The sequence below is a fragment of the Oncorhynchus clarkii genome, chromosome 21, assembly GCF_045791955.1.
Source record: "Oncorhynchus clarkii lewisi isolate Uvic-CL-2024 chromosome 21, UVic_Ocla_1.0, whole genome shotgun sequence".
Taxonomy (NCBI): domain Eukaryota; kingdom Metazoa; phylum Chordata; class Actinopteri; order Salmoniformes; family Salmonidae; genus Oncorhynchus; species Oncorhynchus clarkii.
In genome coordinates this window covers 31,787,433-31,810,022 of record NC_092167.1, presented here as the reverse complement: position 1 = coordinate 31,810,022, position 22,590 = coordinate 31,787,433, and the positions used below count along the sequence as shown (strand labels likewise).

General features: G+C 43.9%; 1 protein-coding gene across 1 annotated transcript; it reads right to left on the bottom strand.

Annotated features, from left to right (window-relative positions):
• Nucleotides 1-1,606: 1,606 nt before the first annotated feature.
• Nucleotides 1,607-18,228, bottom strand: LOC139378890 (trichohyalin). The gene is made up of 6 exons (XM_071121477.1): nt 17,963-18,228; nt 17,213-17,747; nt 16,317-16,540; nt 7,796-8,007; nt 7,237-7,571; nt 1,607-7,114 (listed from the first exon to the last, which is right to left on the bottom strand). The coding sequence occupies exons 1-6, from the start codon at nt 18,012-18,014 to the stop codon at nt 1,714-1,716; spliced, it is 6,759 nt and encodes a 2,252-aa protein (XP_070977578.1). The 5' UTR covers nt 18,015-18,228; the 3' UTR covers nt 1,607-1,713.
• Nucleotides 18,229-22,590: the final 4,362 nt, after the last annotated feature.

Here is a 22,590-nt window from a genome sequence, read left to right as displayed (position 1 = left end):
ACTACTGTAATATGAAGCATTGTAGGAAGTATTCAGTATACTGCTTATATACAGTAACAGTGCACTGTACATTGGTGGACATACCTGTTCTCTCTCCGAAACGTTTTAACTATTGAGGACACGGTTGATCTCCCAATATTCAGCTGCACCCTTAGACCAGCCTCAGCCATTGTAAGGCCATGATTGACAACATGGTCTACAATAGTGGCCCTTATGTCATCAGATATGCACCTATGTCCTCTTCTGCCTCTTCCTCTGTTTTGCCTTCCACCACACATCCTTGCTCCTCTTCTTCCTCCTCTTGGCTGTTGACCTGTTCGTTTCCTGGTCCATCCATTATTGGAAAATTGCAACTCTGGGTTGTGGTCTGTCTATATATGCTTGCCAATTGATTCTTCATGAGATGCACCTTTGAGCAATTCAGACAACTGGTTGATTGTTGGTTGAACTAACACTTTACATTCCTTCATGAGTGAGGGTCAATTTCACCTGCACGATTCATCAATTCACGTTTTTGTACAAAAGGTCTAATAGAAATGTGTAAAACTATGCTTGACAGTTTATGACAAATAGTTCGACAATTTTGCATGTAAAGGCTTATGCAAGGAACTAATGCCTAGATGTTTTGAGGGGTAAGACTATTCAACAGAGAACCATCTACTATATTTTGATCAACATGACATGAGCAATTGATCATGTGGAAAAAAGCTGACACTTGTACATTATCAATTGCAACTTGTTCAAAGGAATAAGAAATTGCTTTAATGATGTGCACAAGTGACTAGATGATTTGGAATTTGTACAAGTAGTATCAAGAATTGCACTTTTGATCTAAGAAATGCACCAAAGTGACTGAGAAAAACTGTAATGGGATTAGTTTTCCAAGTTATTCTTCTATTTTTATCAATGTGCCTGTTTTCACAAAGCATCTCAGTGTAGGAGTGTTGATCTAGGATCAGTTTTATCTTTTAAATCTCAATGAATAAGATTGCATGGACAAGGGGGGACCTAATCCTAGATCAGCACTCCAACTCTGCAATACTGTGGCCCTGGCCCACTATGACCCTGTATACATTAGCCCACTTCATATTTCACTTATGATGTCTCAATTAAACGTACTGGTGCTTGGACACATTTGAACTCATTTAATACAATTTATTATCAACATGTTGAACATCAGCATCTTGAAACACTCCATCTGCCGTCCACAGAAAGTGACACAAGATCTCTATCTTGTGGAGAAACTATGAACTCACATACTGTAAATCCAACTTTTTAACCTATAAGCAGTCTTATGGGTCATTCCGTGCGAAACTGGAACAAAAAAGACCACAACATTTTGGATCTTTCTGAAATGTAATACATGAAAAAGTCCCTTTTGGAGCAAGCATGTTTGGTAAATGTTTGACATTTGTATGTAAAAGGATTGTCAAGGAACAATTCATTGAAGTTAGAATATTTGTGACATTTGTGAACGACTCATCTGTGATTTATTTTGCTTCTGTAGTTTGACTCTGTATTTGGTAACTGTAACATATCTCCTCATTAATGAATGATATTTTATATAAAAAAATATTTTAAAAATACACATGAAATTAAACATCCCGCCATTGGCCTATTCGCAAAAATGTCAAACAACTGATTATTTCCCTCTCATATCATCCCAGTCCATCCTTTGTCTCTCCATTCATCTCTACTCATCCCAACGGTTTATCAGTCTCCATTACATTGATAGTTTCCTGCCACCATCTCCTCTATCTTCTCCATTAGCTCTGCTGTTTGAGAGTTGTTCTTCCTGCTGGCCAGAATATGGTATCTACCGCCGCATTGTCCCACGAGCCACTGGAGGTCCCCATTCCTCAATATGTGCTGCTCCGCACTCTCCCCTAAAGCTTCCCCCCACGTGAACAGCACCATAGTGCGACGCCAAATATCTTCCCCGAGCACACTCATATGGTGTTCCACCGCTCTCCGATACTTCTGTGTGAATGACAGGTAGGCTGGCAGGACCAGGAGGATCGCGTGGGGACCTGGGTGGGGACCTGGGTGGGACAGGGAAACATTATGGAAGATGTTCCTGAGCTGTGTTGGGTCTGTGGTGACGGAGGTGTTGCCGTCTGGTCCGTCACGCCACTTTAGCCCAAGTGGTTCTACCACACTGACCTGTCTTCCAGCGATTTGTCCCCGCCATGGCATCGAGATGGACTCACCTGGGTGTGAGGCCTCTCTGCCCAGGATTGTGTACCCTGCTGGGTGACGGGAGGACCAAGTCTCCCCTAACAGTACCAGCCTCAGCTCAGACTTTTGGATGTGCTTAGTGTTTTCTACACTGGGGCCTGGACTTGGAGTTAACTTTAAGTCTGAGATAACGTTTACATCTTCAATTTCCTTATAATTATCCTCCTCATCCTCCTCTTCACCCATTCTCCCCCTCTTTTTACATTCTTCCGCCCCCTCTTTCTCTTCTGGCGCTGCTATTCTTTCAAACTGACTGTTATTGTTTAAGATTGTAGACGAGGCACATTCCATCATCGTCTGATCTTCCCGGTCTGTGATGCTTCCACTCCTCTCTGGTTCTTTTCCCTGCAGTTCCCGTCCTTCTTTCTCCACCACTCCTACTTCCTGGTACATCATATGGGAATCCTCTATACCCTCTAGTGTCACATTATCACATCTTGTTGTCATGTCACAGACATCTCCTCCATGTGCTTCATGGCTTGGTATCAATCCGTTAGGCTCTCTGATCTCCACGTCATAATCTCTGCCATCCGGATCTTTTTCAAAATGGTTAACTTCTTGCTCCTTTCCCTCGAATCCATTATTCATATTCCTCTGTTCATGCTCTCTCCTCTCTAGTTCTGTTTCAAGTCTTTCTAGACACTGCTCCCAATTCCTCAACTCTTGCATTTTGTCTTCAAAACCTTCCTCTCTGTTCCTTAGCTCTTGTTGATGGTTTTCCACCTCCCCCTCCAGCTTTTCCATGTCTTGGCTCCTGTTGCTCATATGTTTCCCTTGAATTTCTAACTCTGTTCTCCATTTCAGTAACTCTTGCTCTCCATTCTTCAAATGGTGTTCTCTGTTTTCAAGTCCTTGTTTGCTGTCTTTGATCTCTTTCTCTCTTTTTTCCAGAGCTTGTCTGTGCTTCTTTATTTCTACCTCTCTAGTCTCCAGGTGAAGCTCCCTTTTCTCAAGGTCTTGTTGTATATTTTCCAATTCTTCTTGTCTTTTGTCCATGTCGTGCTGCCGGTTGTTCATATCCTCTTCCTGGTTTTCCAACCCTTGTTCTCCACATCTCAAATCATGTTCTCTGGCCCTCAGTTCTCTCTCTCTTTTTTCCAGATCCTCTCTCTGGTTCTGATGTTCTATCTTCCCACTCCCTTGTTCATTTTCCCTTTCATCCAGCTCTAGTTGACGGTTGTCCTGTTGTCGCTGCAGGTTTTCTAGATCCAGCTCTATTTTCTTAATATTTTCTTCCGAAGTCTTTAAATCATATTCTCTACTATCAAGTTGGTTCTTTCTGTTTTGCAGCTCTTTTTCTATTTTCTCCACGTCTTGCTCCTTGCTGCAGATGTTTTGTTCTTGGCTTTCAGACTCTTCTTCCTTTCTTTTCAAGCATTTTTCTCGGCTCCACAACTCCTGTTTCTGTTTTTCTTGTCCTTTCTGTCTTGTTTCTAGATCTTCCTCCCAGTTCTTTAGTTCTCGTCTTCTACCGTCCAACTCTTCTTCTCTTTTCACTAGCTCTTCCTTTCTTTTCACAAGCTCTTCCTCTCCATTCACAAGCTCTTCCTCTCTTTTCACTAGCTCTTCCTCTCTTTTCACTAGCTCTCCCTCTCTTTTCTCAAGTTCTTCCTCTTTTTCCACAAGCTCTTCCTCTCCTTTCACTAGCTCTCCCTCTCTTTTCTCAAGTTCTTCCTCTCCTTTCACTAGCATTTTCTCTCTATTCACTAGCTTTTCCTCTCCTTTCACTAGCTGTTCCTGTCTTTTCACTAGCTTTTCCTCTTCTTTAACTTGCACTTCCTCTCTTTTGAATAGCTCTTCCTCTCTTTTCACTAGCGTTTCCTCTCCTTTCACTTGCTCTTCCTGTCTTTTCACTAGCCCTTCTTCTCCTTTTACTAGCTCTTCCTTTCCTTTCACTAGCTCTTCCTTTCTTTTCACTAGATTTTCCTCTCCTTTCACTAATTCTTCTTCTCTTTTGAATAGCTCTTCCTCTCTTTTCAATAGCTCTTCTTCTCCTTTCACTAGATTTTCCTCTCTTTTCACTAGATCTTCCTGTCTTTTCACTAGCTCTTCCTCTCCTTTCACTAATTCTTCTTCTCTTTTGAATAGCTCTTCCTCTCTTTTCACTAGCTCTTCCTCTCCTTTCACTAATTCTTCTTCTCTTTCAAATAGCTCATCCTTTCCTTTCACTAGCTCTTCCTCTCTTTTCATTAGCTCTTCCTCACCTTTCACTAATTCTTCTTCTCTTTTGAAGAGCTCTTCCTCTCCGTTCGCTAGATTTTCCTCTCTCTTCCCTAGCTTTTCCTCTCTTTTTACTAGCACTTCCTCTCGTTTGACTAGCTCTTCCTCTCTTTTCACTCGTTCTTCCTCTCCTTTCACTAGCCCTTCCTGTCTTTTCAGTAGCTCTTCCTCTCTTTTCATTAGCTCTTCCTCTCCTTTCACTAATTCTTCTTCTCTTTTGAATAGCTCTTCCTCTCCTTGCGCTAGATTTTCCTCTCCTTTCACTAGCACTTCCTCTCTTTTCACTAGCACTTCCTCTCTTTTCAGTAGCACTTCCTCTCTTTTCACTAGCTCCTCCTCTCCTTTTACTAGCACTTCCTCTCTTTTCACTAACACTTCCTCTCCTTTCACTAGCGCTTCTTCTCCTTTTACTAGCTCTTCCTTTCCTTTCACTAGCTCTTTCCCTCTTTTCACTAGCCCTTCCTCTTCTTTCACTAGCTCTTTCCCTCTTTTCACTAGCCCTTCCTCTCCTTTCACAAGCACTTCTTCTCTTTTCACTAGCTCTGCATCTTTTGTCTCAAGTTCACGTCCTCTGTTATCCAGCACTTCTTTACTTCTTGCTTGTTCTCGTTCCTTCTCATCATACACTCTCTCCCGTTTCTCAAGCTCTTGCTCCTTTTCCTCAGCCGTCTGTTTCAGCTCATGCTGCCTTTCTCTCAGATTCTTCTCATAGCACCCTCTTATCTCCTCCACCTGTTTCTCTCTCACCTCCTCCCCTTCTTTCATATTCTCCAGCTCCTTCTGTCTCTGGTCGTTTGTCTGTTTCAACGCAGCAACCTCCAGGTTCCGCTCTTCCATAACATGGTGGATTTCCCCGTCTTTGTGTTTTAACTGCTCTTCATATCCACAGAGCAGCTCTCTGATGTCAGCCTCCCTGCTCTCCCTCTTGGTCCTCTGAACCCCCTGGTCCTCCTCGTACTCCTGACACTTCTTCCTGAGGTTGTCCATCTCTTTCTTCAATTTCACGTTCAGCTCCTGCAGTACCTCAACCTTCCCCTGGCTGTCCCTTAAGCATTCTGTCATGCCTGAAATGTTCCTTCTACTTTCTTCCTCCTTTTTCTGCAGTTGGCTGACAGCACTTTCGTGGTCTTCTAACATCAACCTCATCTCCTCTTCCTTCGTCTTGATTTCCTTTTCATATTCCTGTATCATGTTCATCCTTTCCTTCTCCATCGTGGCAGTTAAGTTTTCCAGTTCTGTTTTTGTTTGTTTAATGGTTTGCCTTAAACGGACGAGTTCTCTCTTATTTTCCCCATCCTTTTGTATTAAGTTGTTGAGCTCCACTTCTTTCCCTCGTAACTTGTCCATTGCTTCGGCATCTCTCCTACTTTTGTCCTCTGTGTGTTGCCGCTGCATTGCCACCACCTCAGACTCCTTCTGTTCATTGTTTTCTTTCAGCCGCTCAATTTCTTTTACGTTGTCAACAGATCTCGCCCTCACTTCCACAATCTCTTTTTCTTTCTCTGTAACCAATTGCTGTGCATCAGTTATTTCTTTATTTTTCTTTTCAATGATTTCTTTCAGCTTGCTCATCTCTTTCTTTTCCCTTTCATCTCTCTTTCTTTGCTCATCCCTCCTTTCTGTTTCCCTTGTCTCAGATAGCAGTCTCTCTCCTTCCATCTCTTCCGCTTTTTCATTCAGTTTTCTCTCCATCTCTTCCTCTTTTTCATGCAGTTTTCTCTCCATCTCTCCCTCTTTTTCATGCAGTTTTCTCTGCATCTCTCCCTCTTTTTCATGCAGTTTTCTCTGCATCTCTCCCTCTTTTTCATGCAGTTTTCTCTCCATCTCTCCCTCTTTTTCATGCAGTTTTCTCTGCATCTCTTCCTCATACTGTAAAAGTCTCTCCTCATACAACTGTTTTGACTCATACATCTCGTTCTGTGACGTTTTTCCTCTTCCTATCCATTCCTCTTTTTCTTTTTCTTCCAGGGCTATCCTGTCTTTCAAATCCTCTGCTTCCCTCCTCCATTCCTGATGCTTTCCTCTAAACTCTTCCTCCCTCTCTTTTTTATCTCGTTCTTTCTCCCCGATGACACGCTCAAGGTCGAGCAGTTTCACTTGCTGCTCATCAACTCGTTCTTTCAGCTCGTCAATCTCTCTCTCTCTCTCCTCTAGCTTGATGACTATCTCCTCTCGCTCCCTGCTTCTCTGATTGAGCGCAGCGATGAATCTGTAGTTTTCCGCGCCCAGATCCTGAATCTCTCTCTCCTTATCCTCCGTCAGCCACCGAATCCTCTCCTCTAGTTCACCCATTTCGTTCTTCCTCCCATCACTCCTTTTCTCCTCCTCCTCCTCCCCTCCATCCTCCTCTTTTTCCACGCCTGACTTCCCCGGAGATTTAACTTTCTTTTTCCGATCGAAAAACCAGCGGATGCTTTTGACCTCCCTCTCCCTCATCCTCTTGAGCTCCATCTCCTGACGCTGCATCTTGTCACCAACCTCTTTGAGACGCTGGTTGAATTTCTCGTTCCTCTGTCTGGTGAGGTCGCTGACCTCCTGCACTAGCGACGAGAAGGCCTCGCACCTGTTCCCGGCCACCATCTTCTCTACCTTCTCCAGCAGGCCAGACACCTGAGCGGCGTCCCCACGCCCATTCACATTACTGATGACGTGGTACCTGTCAAGTCAAGTTGCATTATCACAATGTCTCAATACGCCTTACAGAGGAAGATTACGAATTAAACATAGGAACAAGAAACAACAACAACCAAAACAGAGAGATAAGGACAGCAGACATACCTGCTCCCACACTTCTCCACCAGCCACTTAAGGTCCCTCCCTCCACTTTGGATGTGCTGCTCAATGCCCACCCCCTCCCTCAGCTGGTCCCCATGGGTGAACAGGAGGACAGCATGCCTCCAGACCTCTTCCCCCAGGAGCTCCAGGTGTTCTCTTACAGGTGTGGAACTGACCAGGGTGTCCACCCTCAGGGTGAGGAGCACAGCGTGGGGTCCCGGGGGACACAGGGACACACTACCCCACACCATCTCCCGCTTTACCCTCTCTGGGGTGGGGCCTGCTACTCCACCTTCCCAACCGGGGGTGTCCACTACGGTGACCAGCCTCATGGCTACCTAGAAATGGCAAAATAAAATATACATTACTGTTGCACTTGTCTCACAACACACTGACTCGCTTTTGTATTTTATTACGAGGACTGATTATGCTGATAGTGGATTTCTGAAGATAACTGTATGATATGTGGTTGTTTTTACCCATAGCATAGTTGAATACACTGACCGTTAGTCACTCTGAACATAGCGTTTAATAATGACTACAATGTAAATGTAAAAACGACCTCTGCCTGGCACCGGGCGCACTCCTCCGTCACTCTCCCTGTCTGGAAGAACCCTGCTCCTTCTCCACCTCCACCCAGTATGGTGTTCCCAGCCGAGCTCTTCCCCGTCTCTCTCTCTCCCAGGAGGACCAGTCTCAGCTCTGGGAGACGACGAGTACCCTTGGAGAATGGTTGTTTCCCATCCCAATCAGAGCCCTGGGATCCAGCGTCAGCTGTCAGGGAGAGGGGGCACAAGATTTCAGGGTTGGAATATTTAGTGGTTATCAGAGTGTACTGTATGTCACATCTGTTTAGGTACTCCTATTCGTTTAAGCTTATGTATCTCCCTAGGTCCTATTTTCCATAAGGATAGTAACATGACATAGATTGAAAAACATGATCAGAGGTTTTGAATTTAAGACAACAACGTATTTATCACACATCATTTTCGCTTTATGTTTTTTGATACAGTGTTACGCTGGTGAGGAAATATTCGAACTCAGAGAAGATAATCAAATGGTTCATACTAAATAAACACAGCAAAAATAGAAACGTCCCTTTTTCAGGGCCTTGTCTTTCAAAGATAATTTGTAAAAATCCAAAGAACTTCACAGATCTTCATTGTAAAGGGTTTAAACTCTGTTTCCCATGTTTGTTCAATGAACCATAAACAATTCATGAACATGCACCTGTGGAATGGTCGTTAAGACACTAACAGCTTACAGACGGTAGACAATTAAGGTCACAGTTATGAAAACTTAGGACACTAAAAAGGCCTTTCTACTGACTCTGAAAAACACCAAAAGAAAGATGCCCAAGGTCCGTGCTGATCTGCATGAATGTGCCTTAGTCATGCTGCAAGGAGGCATGAGGACTGCAGGCGTGGTTTGTCGTCCTCTCGTTTACTTTTAGTATTTTCATCTTTTTGTAATATTTCAATTTATTTTCAATCTCTTTTCCATTTTTAAATTAAATATAACTTCTGGTAACCCGCCTCACCCAATGTGACACGGATCCACTATTGTTTAGACCAGAACCTCCATCAGAAGCTAGCCATCAGAAGCTAACCAGCTAATTAGCTACTAGCATTTAGTCATTGTTAGCCACTGCTAGCGGCCTTTACCTTCTGCACAGACACCAGCCAGAATCTGACTGTTTTCTCCACTACAACGCCGGATTCCTGTCGTAAACCCTGGACCATTACTCCTGATCATCACAGCTAGCTAGCTGCCACCGAGTGACCCAGCTCTGAAGCTAGCCCGGAGCCAGGACCACCTCCCGGCCTTCTTTGTGATCACTCGGCTACTCAGCCGATGCCTCCCGGACTCTACCCCAACACGGCTAGAATCCACTACTCCACCGGATCCTTGCTGTAAGCTCTGGACCTTTGCATCGGATCATCGCTGCTAGCTAGCTGCTACCGAGTGGCTATAGTGGCTAACGTCCCTGCCCCGAAACTAGCACCAGTTAGCCGCAAGCCATAGCTGATGCCTGATGGACTGTTTATTAATCACGGTACTCTGTCAGCCCCAGCCTAGAACTCAGGCCCTGTGTGTAGTTAACCGACCCTTTCTGCCCTTTCATCACGATTTTACCTGTTGTTGTTGTCTTAGCTGATTAGCTGTTGTTGTCTTACCCATTGTTGTCTTAGCTAGCTCTCCCAATCAACACCTGTGATTGCTTTATGCCTCGTTTTATGTCTCTCTCAAATGTTAATATGCCTTGTATACTGTTGTTTAAGAGAGTTATCATTGTTTTAGTTTACTGCAGAGCCCCTAGTCCCACTCTACATGCCTCAGATACCTCCTTCGTCCCACCTCCCACACATGTGGTGACCTCACCCAGCATTACTAGCCAGTCCAGAGATGCAACCTCTCATATCATCACTCGGTGCCTGGGTTTACCTCCACTGTACCCGCACATCACCATACCCCTGTCTGTACATTATGCCCTGAATCTATTCTACCACGCCCAGAAATCTGCTCCTTTTATTCTCTGTCCCCGACTCACTAGGCAACCAGTTTTGATAGCCTTTAGCCATACCCTCATCCTACTCCCCTGTTCCTCGGGTGATGTGGATGTTAACCCAGGCCCTGCGTGTCCCCAGGCACTCTCATTTGTTGACTTCTGTAACCGTAAAAGCCTTGGCTTCAAGCATGTTAACATCAGAAGCCTCCTCCCTAAGTTTGTTTTACTCACTGCTTTAGCACACTCCGCCAACACTGATGTCCTTGCCATGTCTGAATCCTGGTTTAGGAAGGCCACCAAGAATTCTGAGATTTCCATACCCAACTACAACATTTTCCATCAAGATAGAACTGCCAAAAGAGAGGAGTTGCAATCTACTCCAGAGATCTGTCATACTTTCCAGGTCTATGACCAAACAGTTTGAGCTTCTAATTTAAAAAATGAATCTCTCCAGAAATAAGTCTCTCACTGTTGCTACCTGTTATAAACCCCCCTTAGCTCCCAGCTGTGCCCTGGACACCATATGTGAATTGATTTCCCCCCATCTATTTTCAGAGTTTGTTCGGTTAGGTGACCTAAACTGGGATATGCTTAACACCCCGGCAGTCCTACAATCTAAGTTAGATGCCCTCAAACTCACACAAATTATCACGGAACCCCTATCATCCGCTATCATCCAGAATTCGAAGTCAGTACAGGTGCATCAAAGCAGGGACTGAAAAACAGCTTCTATCTCAAGGCCATCAGACTGTTAAACAGACATCACTAATATTGAGTGGCTGCTGCCAACATACTGACTCAACTCCAGCCACTTTAATAATGGAAAAATGGATGTAATAAATGTGTCACTAGCCACTTTAAACAATGCCACTTTATATAATGTCTACATACCCTACAGTACTCATCTCATATGTATATACTGTACTCTATACCTTCCACTGCATCTTGCCTATGCCGTTCTATACCATCACTAATTCACATATTTTTTTATGTACATATTCTTATTCATTCCTTTACACTTGTGTGTATAAGGTAGTTGTTGTGAAATTGTTAGGTTAGATTACTCGTTGGATAATACTGCATTGTTGGAACTAGAAGCACAAGAATTTTGCTACACTCACATTAACATCTGCTAACCATGTGTATGTGACAAATAAAATTAGATTTAATTTGATTTGACTAGCATTGAATAGTCCCCGCGATGTGCAACTTTTCAGGGAAGTCAAGAACTAATACACTCAGTCAGTCAGGGAAGCAAAGGCTAGCTTTTTAAAACAGAAATCTGCATCCTGTAGCTCTAACTCCAAAACGTTTTGGGACACTGTAAAGTCCATGGAGAATAAGAGCACCTCCTCCCAGCTGCCCACTGCCCTGAGGCTAGGTAACACTGTCACCACCGATAAATCCACGATAATTGAGAATTTCGACAAGCATTTCTCTACGGCTGGCCATGCTTTCCTCCTGGCTACCCCAACCCCGGCCAACAGCTCCGCACCCCCCGAGGCTACTTGCCCAAGCCTCCCCATCTTCTCCTTCACCCAAATCCAGATAGCAGATGTTCTGAAAGAGCTGCAAAACCTGGACTCGTACAAATCAGCTGGGCTAGACAATCTGGACCCTCTCTTTCTAAAATGATCCACCGCCATTGTTGCAACCCCTATTACCAGTCTGTTCAACCTCTCTTTTGTATTGTCCGAGATCTATAAAGATCGGAAATCTGCCGCGGTCATCCCCTTCTTCAAGGGGGTGACACTCCTTCTTCAAAGGGGGTGACACCCTGCCTTTCTAAAGTCTTCGAAAGCTAAGTTAATAAACAGATCACTGACCATTTAGAATCCCACTATACCTTCTCCGCTGTGCAATCCGGTTTTCGAGCTGGTCACTGGTGCACCTCAGCCACGCTCAAGGTACTAATCGATATCATAACCGCCATCGATAAAAGACAGTACTGTGCAGCTGTCTTCATCAACCTGGCCAAGGCGTCCGACTCTGTCAATCACCGTATTCTTATCGGCAGACTCAACAGCCTTGGTTTCTCAAATGACTTGCCTTGCCAGGTTCACCAACTACTTCTCAGACAGAGTTCAGTGTGTCAAATTGGAGTGCCTGTTGTCCGGACCTCTGGCAGTCTCTATGGGGGTACTACAGGGTTCAATTCTCGGGCTGACTCTTTTCTCTGAAAATATCAACGATGTCGCTCTTGATGAGGGTGATTCCCTGATCCACCTCTACCCAGATGACACTATTCTGTAAACATCTGGCCCTTCTTTGTACACTGTGTTAACTAACCTCCAAACAAGCTTCAGTTCCATACAACACTCCTTCCGTGGCCTCCAACTGCTCTTAAATGCCAGTAAAACAAAATGCATGCTTTTCAACCGTTTGCTGCCGGCACCCGCCCACCTGACTAGCATCACTACTCTGGACGGTTCTGACTTAGAATATGTGGACAGCTACAAATGCCTAGGTGTCTGGCTAGACTGCAAACTGTCCTCCAACATCTCCAATCCAAAATTAAATCTAGAATCGGCTTCCTATTTTGCAACAAAGCCTCCTTCACTCATGCTGCCAAACATACCCTCGTAAAACTGACTATCCTACTGACGCTCGGCGATGTCACTTACAAAATAGCTTCCAATACTCTACTCAGCAAACTGAATGCAGTCTATCACAGTGCCATCCGTTTTGTCACCAAAGCCCCTTATACCACCCAACACTGCGACCTGTATGCTCTAGTCGGCTGGCTCTTGCTACCTATTAATCGCCAGACCCACTGGCTCCTGGTCATCTATAAGTCTATGCTAGGTAAAGCTCTGCCTTATCTCAGCTCACTGGTCACGATAACAATCCCCACCCATAGCACGCGCTCCAGCAGGTATATCTCACTGGTCATCCCCAAAGCCAACACCTCCTTTGGCTGCCTTTCCTTCCAATTCTCTGCTGCCAATGACTGGAATGAATTGCAAAAATTGCAGAAGCTGGAGACTTATATAATCCCTCACTAACTTTAAACATCAGCTATCTGAGCAGCTAACCGATCGCTGCAGTTGTACATAGCCTATCTGTAAATAGCCCACCCAATCTACCTACCTCATCCCCATATTGTTTTTATTTACTTTTCTGCTTTTTTACACACCAGTATTTCTTCTTGCACATCATCATCTGCTCATCTATCACTCCAGTGTTAATTTGCTAAATTGTAATTACTTCACTACTATGGCCTATTTATTGCTTTACCTCCTCACGCCATTTGCACACACTGTATATAGACTTTCTTTTTTTCTATTGTGTTATTGACTGTACACTTGTTTATTCCATGTGTAACTTTGTGCTGTTGTTTGTGTCGCACTGCTTTGCTTTATCTTGGCCAGGTCCCAGTTGTAAATGAGAACTTGCTCCCAACTAGCTTACCTGGTTAAATAAAGGTGAAAAATATATATATTTTTTAAATGTGGCCAGGGCAATAAATTGCAATGTCCGTACTGTGAGCCTAAGACAGCGCTACAGGGAGACCGGACAGCGGATCATCCTCGCAGTGGCAGACCACATGTAACAACACCTGCACAGGATCAGACATCACACCTGCAGGACAGGTACAGGATGGCAACAACAACTGCCCGAGTTACACCAGGAACGCACAATCCCTCCATCAGTGCTCAGACTGTCGGCAATATGCTGAGAGAGGCTGGGCGTAGGGCTTGTGGGCCTGTTGTAAGGCAGGTCCTTACCAGACATCACCGGCAAAAACGTGGGCACAAACCCACTGTTGCTGGACCAGACAAGACTGACAAAAAGTGCTCTTCACTGACGAGTCGCGGTTTTGTCTCACCAGGGGTGATGGTCTGATTCGCGTTTATTGTTGCCGAAGGAATGAGCGTTACACCGGGGTCTGTACTCTGGAGCGGAATCGATTTGGAGGTGGAGCATCCGTCATGGTCTGGGGCGGTATGTCACAGCATCATTGGACTGAGCTTATTCATCTCATAGGCATACGTACAGTGCCTTGCGAAAGTATTCGGCCCCCTTGAACTTTGCGACCTTTTGCCACCTTTCAGGCTTCAAATATAAAGATATAAAACTGTATTTTTTTGTGAAGAATCAACTACAAGTGGGACACAATCATGAAGTGGAACGACATTTATTGGATATTTCAAACTTTTTTAACAAATCAAAAACGGAAAAATTGGGCGTGCAAAATTATTCAGCCCCTTTATTTTCAGTGCAGCAAACTCTCTCCAGAAGTTCAGTGAGGATCTCTGAATGATCCAATGTTGACCTAAATGACTAATGATGATAAATACAATCCACCTGTGTGTAATCAAGTCTCCGTATAAATGCACCTGCACTGTGATAGTCTCAGAGGTCCGTTAAAAGCGCAGAGAGCATCATGAAGAACAAGGAACACACCAGGCAGGTCCGAGATACTGTTGTGAAGAAGTTTAAAGCCGGATTTGGATACAAAAAGATTTCCCAAGCTTTAAACATCCCAAGGAGCACTGTGCAAGCGATAATATTGAAATGGAAGGAGTATCAGACCACTGCAAATCTACCAAGACCTGGCCGTCCCTCTAAACTTTCAGCTCATACAAGGAGAAGACTGATCAGAGATGCAACCAAGAGGCCCATGATCACTCTGGATGAACTGCAGAGATCTACAGCTGAGGTGGGAGACTGTCCATAGGACAACAATCAGTCGTATATTGCACAAATCTGGCCTTTATGGAAGAGTGGCAAGAAGAAAGACATTTCTTAAAGATATCCATAAAAAGTGTTGTTTAAAGTTTGCCACAAGCCACCTGGGAGACACACCAAACATGTGGAAGAAGGTGCTCTGGTCAGATGAAACCAAAATTGAACTTTTTGGCAACAATGCAAGACGTTATGTTTGGCGTAAAAGCAACACAGCTGAACACACCATCCCCACTGTCAAACATGGTGGTGGCAGCATCATGGTTTGGGCCTGCTTTTCTTCAGCAGGGACAGGGAAGATGGTTAAAATTGATGAGAAGATGGATGGAGCCAAATACAGGACCATTCTGGAAGAATCCTGATGGAGTCTGCAAAAGACCTGAGACTGGGACGGAGATTTGTCTTCCAACAAGACAATGATTCAAAACATAAAGCAAAATCTACAATGGAATGGTTCAAAAATAAACATATCCAGGTGTTAGAATGGCCAAGTCAAAGTCCAGACCTGAATCCAATCGAGAATCTGTGGAAAGAACTGAAAACTGCTGTTCACAAATGCTCTCCATCCAACCTCACTGAGCTCGAGCTGTTTTGCAAGGAGGAATGGGAAAAAATTTCAGTCTCTCGATGTGCAAAACTGATAGAGACATACCCCAAGCGAGATACAGCTGTAATCGCAGCAAAAGGTGGCGCTACAAAGTATTAACTTAAGGGGGCTGAATAATTTTGCACGCCCAATTTTTTTGTTTTTGATTTGTTAAAAATGTTTGAAATATCCAATAAATGTCGTTCCACTTCATGATTGTCTCCCACTTGTTGTTGATTCTTCACAAAAAAATACAGTTTTATATCTTTATGTTTGAAGCCTGAAATGTGGCAAAAGGTCGCAAAGTTCAAGGGGGCCGAATACTTTCGCAAGGCACTGTATATACTGTACTCTATATCATCGACTGCATCCTTATGTAATACATGTATCACTAGCCACTTTAACTATGCCACTTTGTTTACATACTCACCTCATGTATATACTGTACTCGATACCATCTACTGTATCCTGCCTATGCTGCTCTGTACCATCACTCATTAATATATCCTTATGTACATATTCTTTATCCCCTTACACTGTGTATAAGACAGTAGTTTTGGAATTGTTAGTTAGATTACTTGTTGGTTATTACTGCATTGTCGGAACTAGAAGCACAAGCATTTCGCTACACTCGCATTAACATCTGCTAACCATGTGTATGTGACAAATAAAATTTTATTTTATTTGATTTGATTTGGTCATTGCAGGCAATCTCAACGCGTTACAGGGAAGACATTCTCCTTCCCCATGTGGTACCCTTCCTGCAGGCTCATCCTGACATGACCCTCCAGCATGACAATGCCACCCGCCATACTGCTTGTTCTGTGCGTGATTTCCTGCAAGACAGGAATGTCAGTGTTCCGCCATGGCCAGCGAAGAGCCCGGATCTCAATCCCATTGAGCACGTCTGGGACCTGTTGGATCGGAGGGTGAGCGCTAGGGCCATGCCCCCCAGAAATGTCTGGGAACTTGAAGGTGCCTTGGTGGAAGAGTGGGGTAACATCTCACAGCAAGAACTGGCAAATCTGGTGCAGTCCATGAGGAGGAGATGCACTGCAGTTCTTAATGTAGCTGGTGGCCACACCAGATACTGACTGTTACTTTTTGTTCAGGGACACATTATTCCATTTCTGTTTGTCACATGTCTGTGGAACCTGTTCAGTTTATGTCTCAGTTGTTGAATCTTGTTATGTTCATACAAATATTTACACGTCAAGTTTGCTGAAAATAAACGCAGTTGACAGTGAAACGACGTTTCTTTCTTTACTGAGTTTACATAGACACTGTTAAGGAACTCACTCATAAGCACAGCTCGGATGGTACCCCTCTGAGTCTGGGCCTCCATCTGTCTCTGCCTCTTCCTCCGTTCCCTCGCTCTCCTCCTCCCGTCTGCCTCCAACCTCAGGAGGGCAGGATCTGCCCCAAAATGTCCTCCCTGGTTCTCCACCATCTCCACCATCTTCCTCAGTAGCTCCCTTACCTGAGTTCCATCTCCCCGGCTCCTATTGTCCAGGACATGGTACCTGGAAGACAACAAAACAGAAATAAAAACCTTGTTCTTGTTCTTGCCTGTCTTGCACTCAGATAGCTTTTTTTTTACGTAGACAATTTTACTTGGGATATATGTTGTGATACGTGGATGTTTTGCCTACAGTACCTTCCTTTGATTGATTGATCATCAGTGCATCAAGCTATCAAATATATTGACAAAGCCCTTTTTGCATCAGCACTTGTGACAAAGTGCTTATACAGAAACCGAGCCTAAAACCCCAGAGAGCAAGCAATGCAGATGTAGAAGCACGGTGGCTAAGAAAAACTCCCTGGACAGGTAGGAACCTAGGAAGAAACCTAGAGAGGAACCAGGGTCTGAGGGGTGGCCAGTCATCTTCTGGCTGTGCCGGGTGGAGATTATAAGAGTACATGGCCATTAAGGCCAGATCGTTCTTCAAGCTGTTCAAACGTTCATAGATTTCAGCAGGGTCAAATAATAATCACAGTGGTTATAGAGGGTGCAAAATGTCAGCACCTCAGGAATAAATGGCATTTGGCTTTTCATAGTCGATAAGAGCGTCTGCTAAACTAAATTGCTTGAATATTAAAGTCAGTTGCAAATTAAATGTGGTAATAAAAAGTGAATGTACACTCCTCCAAGATGACAATATCAAGCAAAAAATGCCAATATTTTAATTTCATACCTGTTCCCACACCTCCGTAGCAGCTGCTGGAAGGCAGCCCCACCCGTCAGGATCCTCTGCTCCATGGGCACCACACCCAGCTCGTCCCCCCTGGTGAACAGCAACATGGTATGGTCCAACACCCCTTCCCCCAGAGACTCCAGGTGCTCCTCTATTTGCTTCCTGTAGGACTCGGTTACCGAGGCGCAGGAACGTATCACTAGCAGGATAACGTGAGGTCCGGGGGAGCACAGGGACATGCTGCGCAACGTCTCTCTCCGGACCCAGTCGGGGGTGCTGTTGAGCGGGTAGTACCATTCCCAGCCAGGGGTGTCTACCACGGTGACTCGTCTCCTGGTTAGATCGGCTCGCTTTTTCGAGCACTCCTCGGTTGGTCTGCCGCTCTCAAACCCCCCTATTCCTCCCAGGATGGTATTGGCTGCAGAGCTCTTCCCTGTTCCTTTCCTTCCCAGCAGGACTAGCCTAAGTTCTGGAAGAGGGGGAGCACTAGTTGAGGGGTTCACCTCTCTCTGCATAACACCTTGCATACTCTCATCTGTAAAGAAAGAGAGAGAATTGTATTGTACTTCCATAGTGTGACCATAAATTGAGTGACAGAATGCAGAACTGTGCCTGCTGTGACATCAGTTATTTAGTCGTTTACTGATGACTTTTCAAATATTGATGTTTTTTTAGCACCTAAATCAAACAGATTCAAGCTCTAGTCAAAGTAACCATGTACCATCTACAGCAGTTTCATAAAGAACTTACCACCACCAGTTGAAACCGAAAAGGGAGGGTACCCTTCGCCCTGTGACTCCATCTCTTTTCTTTCTTTCTTTCTCTCTCTCTCTTCTTTCTCTCTTTCCTCTTGCTCTTTTCTTTGGTTGCAGCCTCTCTTTTATAGTAAGGCTTTATTCATGAGCAAAGAGCTACTCCTTCAGTCTCGGTCAACAATGCAGAGTCATAATCATTTTCTAAAGGCATCACACAGAGCCGGTTGAATGACAATGTACAAAACACAGAACATAGCGGAACACAGAATGTGGAACTTTCAAGTCACATGACCCACCTGTGGTTTTTTTGAAGCACGCTCATTCTACAACACAGGAAGTAGAGAGCAGGGGATGTTTGCCTTCTTGTGAAGTCAGACCACATTTAGAGCTGGGTGGCGAGATAGAGAAACAGTGCTTTGTGGTAAGTGATGCTGTGCTCCTCTGTAGCTCACACTGCCCTGTATTAGCATTTTGGTTTAATTGTACCCTCTACGGGGTTTCAAAACTACATTCCTTTTGACGTCACTGTATAATTATTTGTACTTGAATGAACAAGGACTGTATGGAGAGAATTCTGTTAACTGGGGTGTAATCATTAGTCCAAACAGTTTCGTTTTGCAACTAAAACAAGAGTTTCTATTAGACAAATTTGGGTAAGTCCCTCTCCAGTTCATTCCGTTTGTTTCCATTTAAGAAACGTTTTGCAACAGAATCGGCGGAATGAATACACCCCATGTGCCCTAAGAACACAGACAGTAGGCAGGTTTCCATTGACCCAGTTGTATTCGACAAAAGTAATGTCAACAAAAAATGTGATTGTGACATGTGTAATGGAAACGGCAGATATAGGATTTTTATTTTTAAAGATCGACAACATTTTTATCCATTCGACAGGGGTCGATTTTATTTAGTCAAACTTTCTTTATTGTAGGAAAGCTTCAAGTTCATCGGCGTACACATCACTGACAATCTGAAATGGTCCACCCACACAGACAGTGTGGTGAAGAAGGTGCAACAGCACCTCTTCAACCTCAGGAGGCTGAAGAAATTGGCCCTAAGACCCTCACAAACTTTTACAGATGCACAATTGAGAGCATCCTGTCAGGCTGTATCACCGCCTGGTACGGCAACTGCATCGCCTGCAACCGTAGTGCTCTCCAGATGGTGGTGCGGTCTACCCAACACATCACCAGGGGCACACTGCCTACCCTCCAGGACACCTACAGCACCCGATGTCACAGGAACGCCAAAAAGATCATAAAGGACATCAACAACCCGAGCCACTGCCTGTTCACCCTGCTATCATCCAGAAGTCAAGGTCAGTACAGGTGCATCAAAGCTGGGAAAAACAACTTCTATCTCAAGGCCATCAGACTTTAAAAAATATATTTATGGCCTTCCTTCCGGTGCTGTACGTGTCCTGGAGGGCAGGCAGTGTGCCCCTGGTGATGCGTTGGACCACCCTCTGGAGAGCACTACGGTTTCAGGCGATGCAGTTGATACAGCCCGACAGGATGCTCTCAATTGTGCATCTGTAAAAGTTTGTGAGGGTTTTAGGTGACAAGCCAGATTTCCTTAGCCTCCTGAGGCTCTGTTGCGCTATCTTCACCACACAGTCTGTGTGGGTGGTCGATTTCAGATTGTCAGTGATGTGTATGCCAAGGATCTTGAAGCTTTCCACCTTCTCCACTGTGGTCCCGTCAATGTAGATAGGGGGGTGCACCCTCTGCTGTTTCCTGAAGTCCACGATCATCTCCTTTGTTTTTGTTGACGTTGAGTGAGAGGTTGTTTTCCAGGCACCACACTCCCAGAGCCCTCCCCTCCTCCCTGTAGGCTGTCTCGTCATTGTAGTGACTGGGTGTATTATTGATACACCATCCAAAGTGTAATTACAGTAATAACTTCACCATGCTCAAGGCGATATTCAATGTCTGCTTTTTTCAATTTGACCCATCTACCAATGGGTCGCCTTCTTTGCGAGGCATTGGAAAACCTCCCTGGTCTTTGTGGTTGAATATATGCTTGAAATTCACTGCTCAACTGAGGAACCTTACAGATAATTGTTTGTGTGGGGTACAGAGATGGGGTAGTGATTCAAAAACCATGTTAAACACCATTTTGCACACATAGTTAGTCCGTGCAACTTATTCTCTGACTTGGTATGCATATTTATACTCCTGAGGTTATTTACTCAAGACATTTCAGCTTTTCATTTTTTTATTAATTTGTAAAAATATCTAAAAACATAATTTTGCTTTGACATTATGGGGTATTGTGCGTAGATCAGTGACACGAAATCTAAATGTAATTTTAAATTCATAAACAAAATGTGGAAAAAGTCAAGGGCTATGAATGCTTTCTGAAGGCACTGTAGATAGTATGTGAAGCAGGCAAAGGCATTTATATATTGGACTGGTATATCTATAAATTGACAGTACCAGTCAAAGTATGGACACACCTACTCATTCCAGGGTTTTTCTTTATTTTTACTATTTTCCACATTGTAGAATAATAAGGAAGCCATCAAAACTATGAAATAGCATATATGGAATCATGTAGTAATCAAAAAACTGTTAAACAAATCAAAATGTATTATATATTTGAGATTCTTCAAAGTAGCCAACCTTCGCCTTGATGACAGCTTTGCACATTCTTGGCATTCTCTCAACCAGCTTCATGAGGTAGTCACCTGGAATGCTTTTCCAACAGTCTTGAAGGAATTCTGACATATGCTGAGCACTTGTTTGCTGCTTTTCCTTTACTCTGCGGTCCAACTCATCCCAAACCATCTCAATTGGGTTGAGGTCGGGTGATTGTAGAGACTAGGTCATCTGATGCAGCACTCCATCATTCTCCTTCTTGGTTAAATAGCCCTTACACAGCCTGGAGGTTTGTTTTGGGTCATTGTCCTGTTGGGTCATTGTCCTTGTTTCAACTGTTTTATTGCTCTGTTTGTAAATGGTTTACCATCAATTATGGGGAGAAGTAATAGTCCTGACGACCTAAAACATTCTGTAAATAAGACCTATTGTGATCTGATGTTTAAATTCTTCTTTATGGAAAATGCCTTTGTAAATGGTCAATATCTTCATTTATTGTTATCAAGAGTTTATAAAACTTTCATGGTCATGTAAATTACTTTATTAAAACAAGCATAAAATGGATTTTGTCACCATGTTTTTTCTTGACAACATCATCAACTTGAGGTGGATGCGCAATGCTGAAATTGAGAAACTATCTGACAGACCATTTTCTTAAATATTGATTAAATTGAAGGGGCATGCACATGCAGGATCCCCATTCTCCGCCTATTGAAATGTCTCTGTTCCAATGGGCATGACGCCCCTGCTTGGTCTGCTTTCTTGCACATCTGTTGGGCTTCACAGACTTCTTTTTTTTTACACATTGGTCCAGTTGTGGTCCTGGCTTTCATAGGTTGCAGCTGCTAACATGTCTGTGGTAACTCGGTCAATGCCAATGACAACGGCAATGCATATATGAATAGTAATACTACTATACTGCAGGTAAGTATACATACACATTCAAAAGTAATTATGTATAGTGTCCACACTATAACCATTTACATTGGGTTACACAGACTTTTCTTCGCACCTTGGTTCTGTTGTGGTCCTGGCTGTCACGATAGGGTACCGTTTGTTCTCCTAGCTCAGTTCCAGACAGCACAGCAGCACACCATCGTTAGCTTAGCTCACTGCTATGATTCATATTTGCCACTGGCGTCACTAGTGGGGCTAAGACAACCAGACTGTTGTTTTTGGTTTTGGAGAGTTGTTTTATTTATTTATTTATTATAATATACATAGATTTGACACATAACATATACACCTCCTATATTGTATTGTATGTTTACGTACCAATGTCATCATGCTAGTTTATAACACACATACTGCACAACACAATAAGCATAACATGTTTAGTAATAGTAGTTCATACTGTAGTTTTGAGCAGCCAAAATTGAAATCTTTGATTTGTCACTCATAAACAAAATCAACTAGTGCGAATGTGTGACAAAACTGTATTTATCTTAAAGACTGTCTGTTGTTTATTTCCTGAAGAACACTGTGACCCATTACCACTGACAAGATAATGTAGCAATTGTGTATTCGGAGGCTACAGTGTAAAAGTGTGTTAGGTTTACGTTGTTCAATTTGATCTCTAGTAGTATCAAAACAAATCTTTAGAGAGACATTCACACAGATTGTGACTGAGCATGGCTGGTCCCCAGTGCTGGCCTGTCTTTCACTGTCTGGCAAACAGAGATGACAATTCCCCACCCTTTTCTCAAGTTGGCCAAACCGCCACCCGAGGGCCTAATCCTGTCCTTTCCAACCTCAACCCCTCCTACAACTAATGCTGGGACTGGTTCTCACACACACACACACGCACACACACACACACGCACACACACACACACACACACACACACACACACACACACACACACACACACACACACACACACACACACACACACACACACACACACACACACACACACACACACACCTCGCTTCTAGTCTTTAGGAAACTTTGCACAAGCATTTCGCTACACTCACAATAACATCTGCTAACCATGTGTATGTGGCCAATACAATTTGATTT

What these genes read in the sequence shown, in the direction of transcription:
- LOC139378890 (XM_071121477.1), bottom strand. Translation starts at nt 18,014, where the DNA reads ATGGAGTCACAGGGCGAAGGGTACCCTCCCTTTTCGGTTTCAACTGGT. An exon ending in TTCGGTTTCAACTGGTGGTG is followed by an intron (nt 17,748 to 17,962) that starts GTAAGTTCTTTA and finishes CTTTCTTTACAG; the next exon opens with ATGAGAGTATGCAAGGTGTT. An exon ending in CTACGGAGGTGTGGGAACAG is followed by an intron (nt 16,541 to 17,212) that starts GTATGAAATTAA and finishes GTTGTCTTCCAG; the next exon opens with GTACCATGTCCTGGACAATA.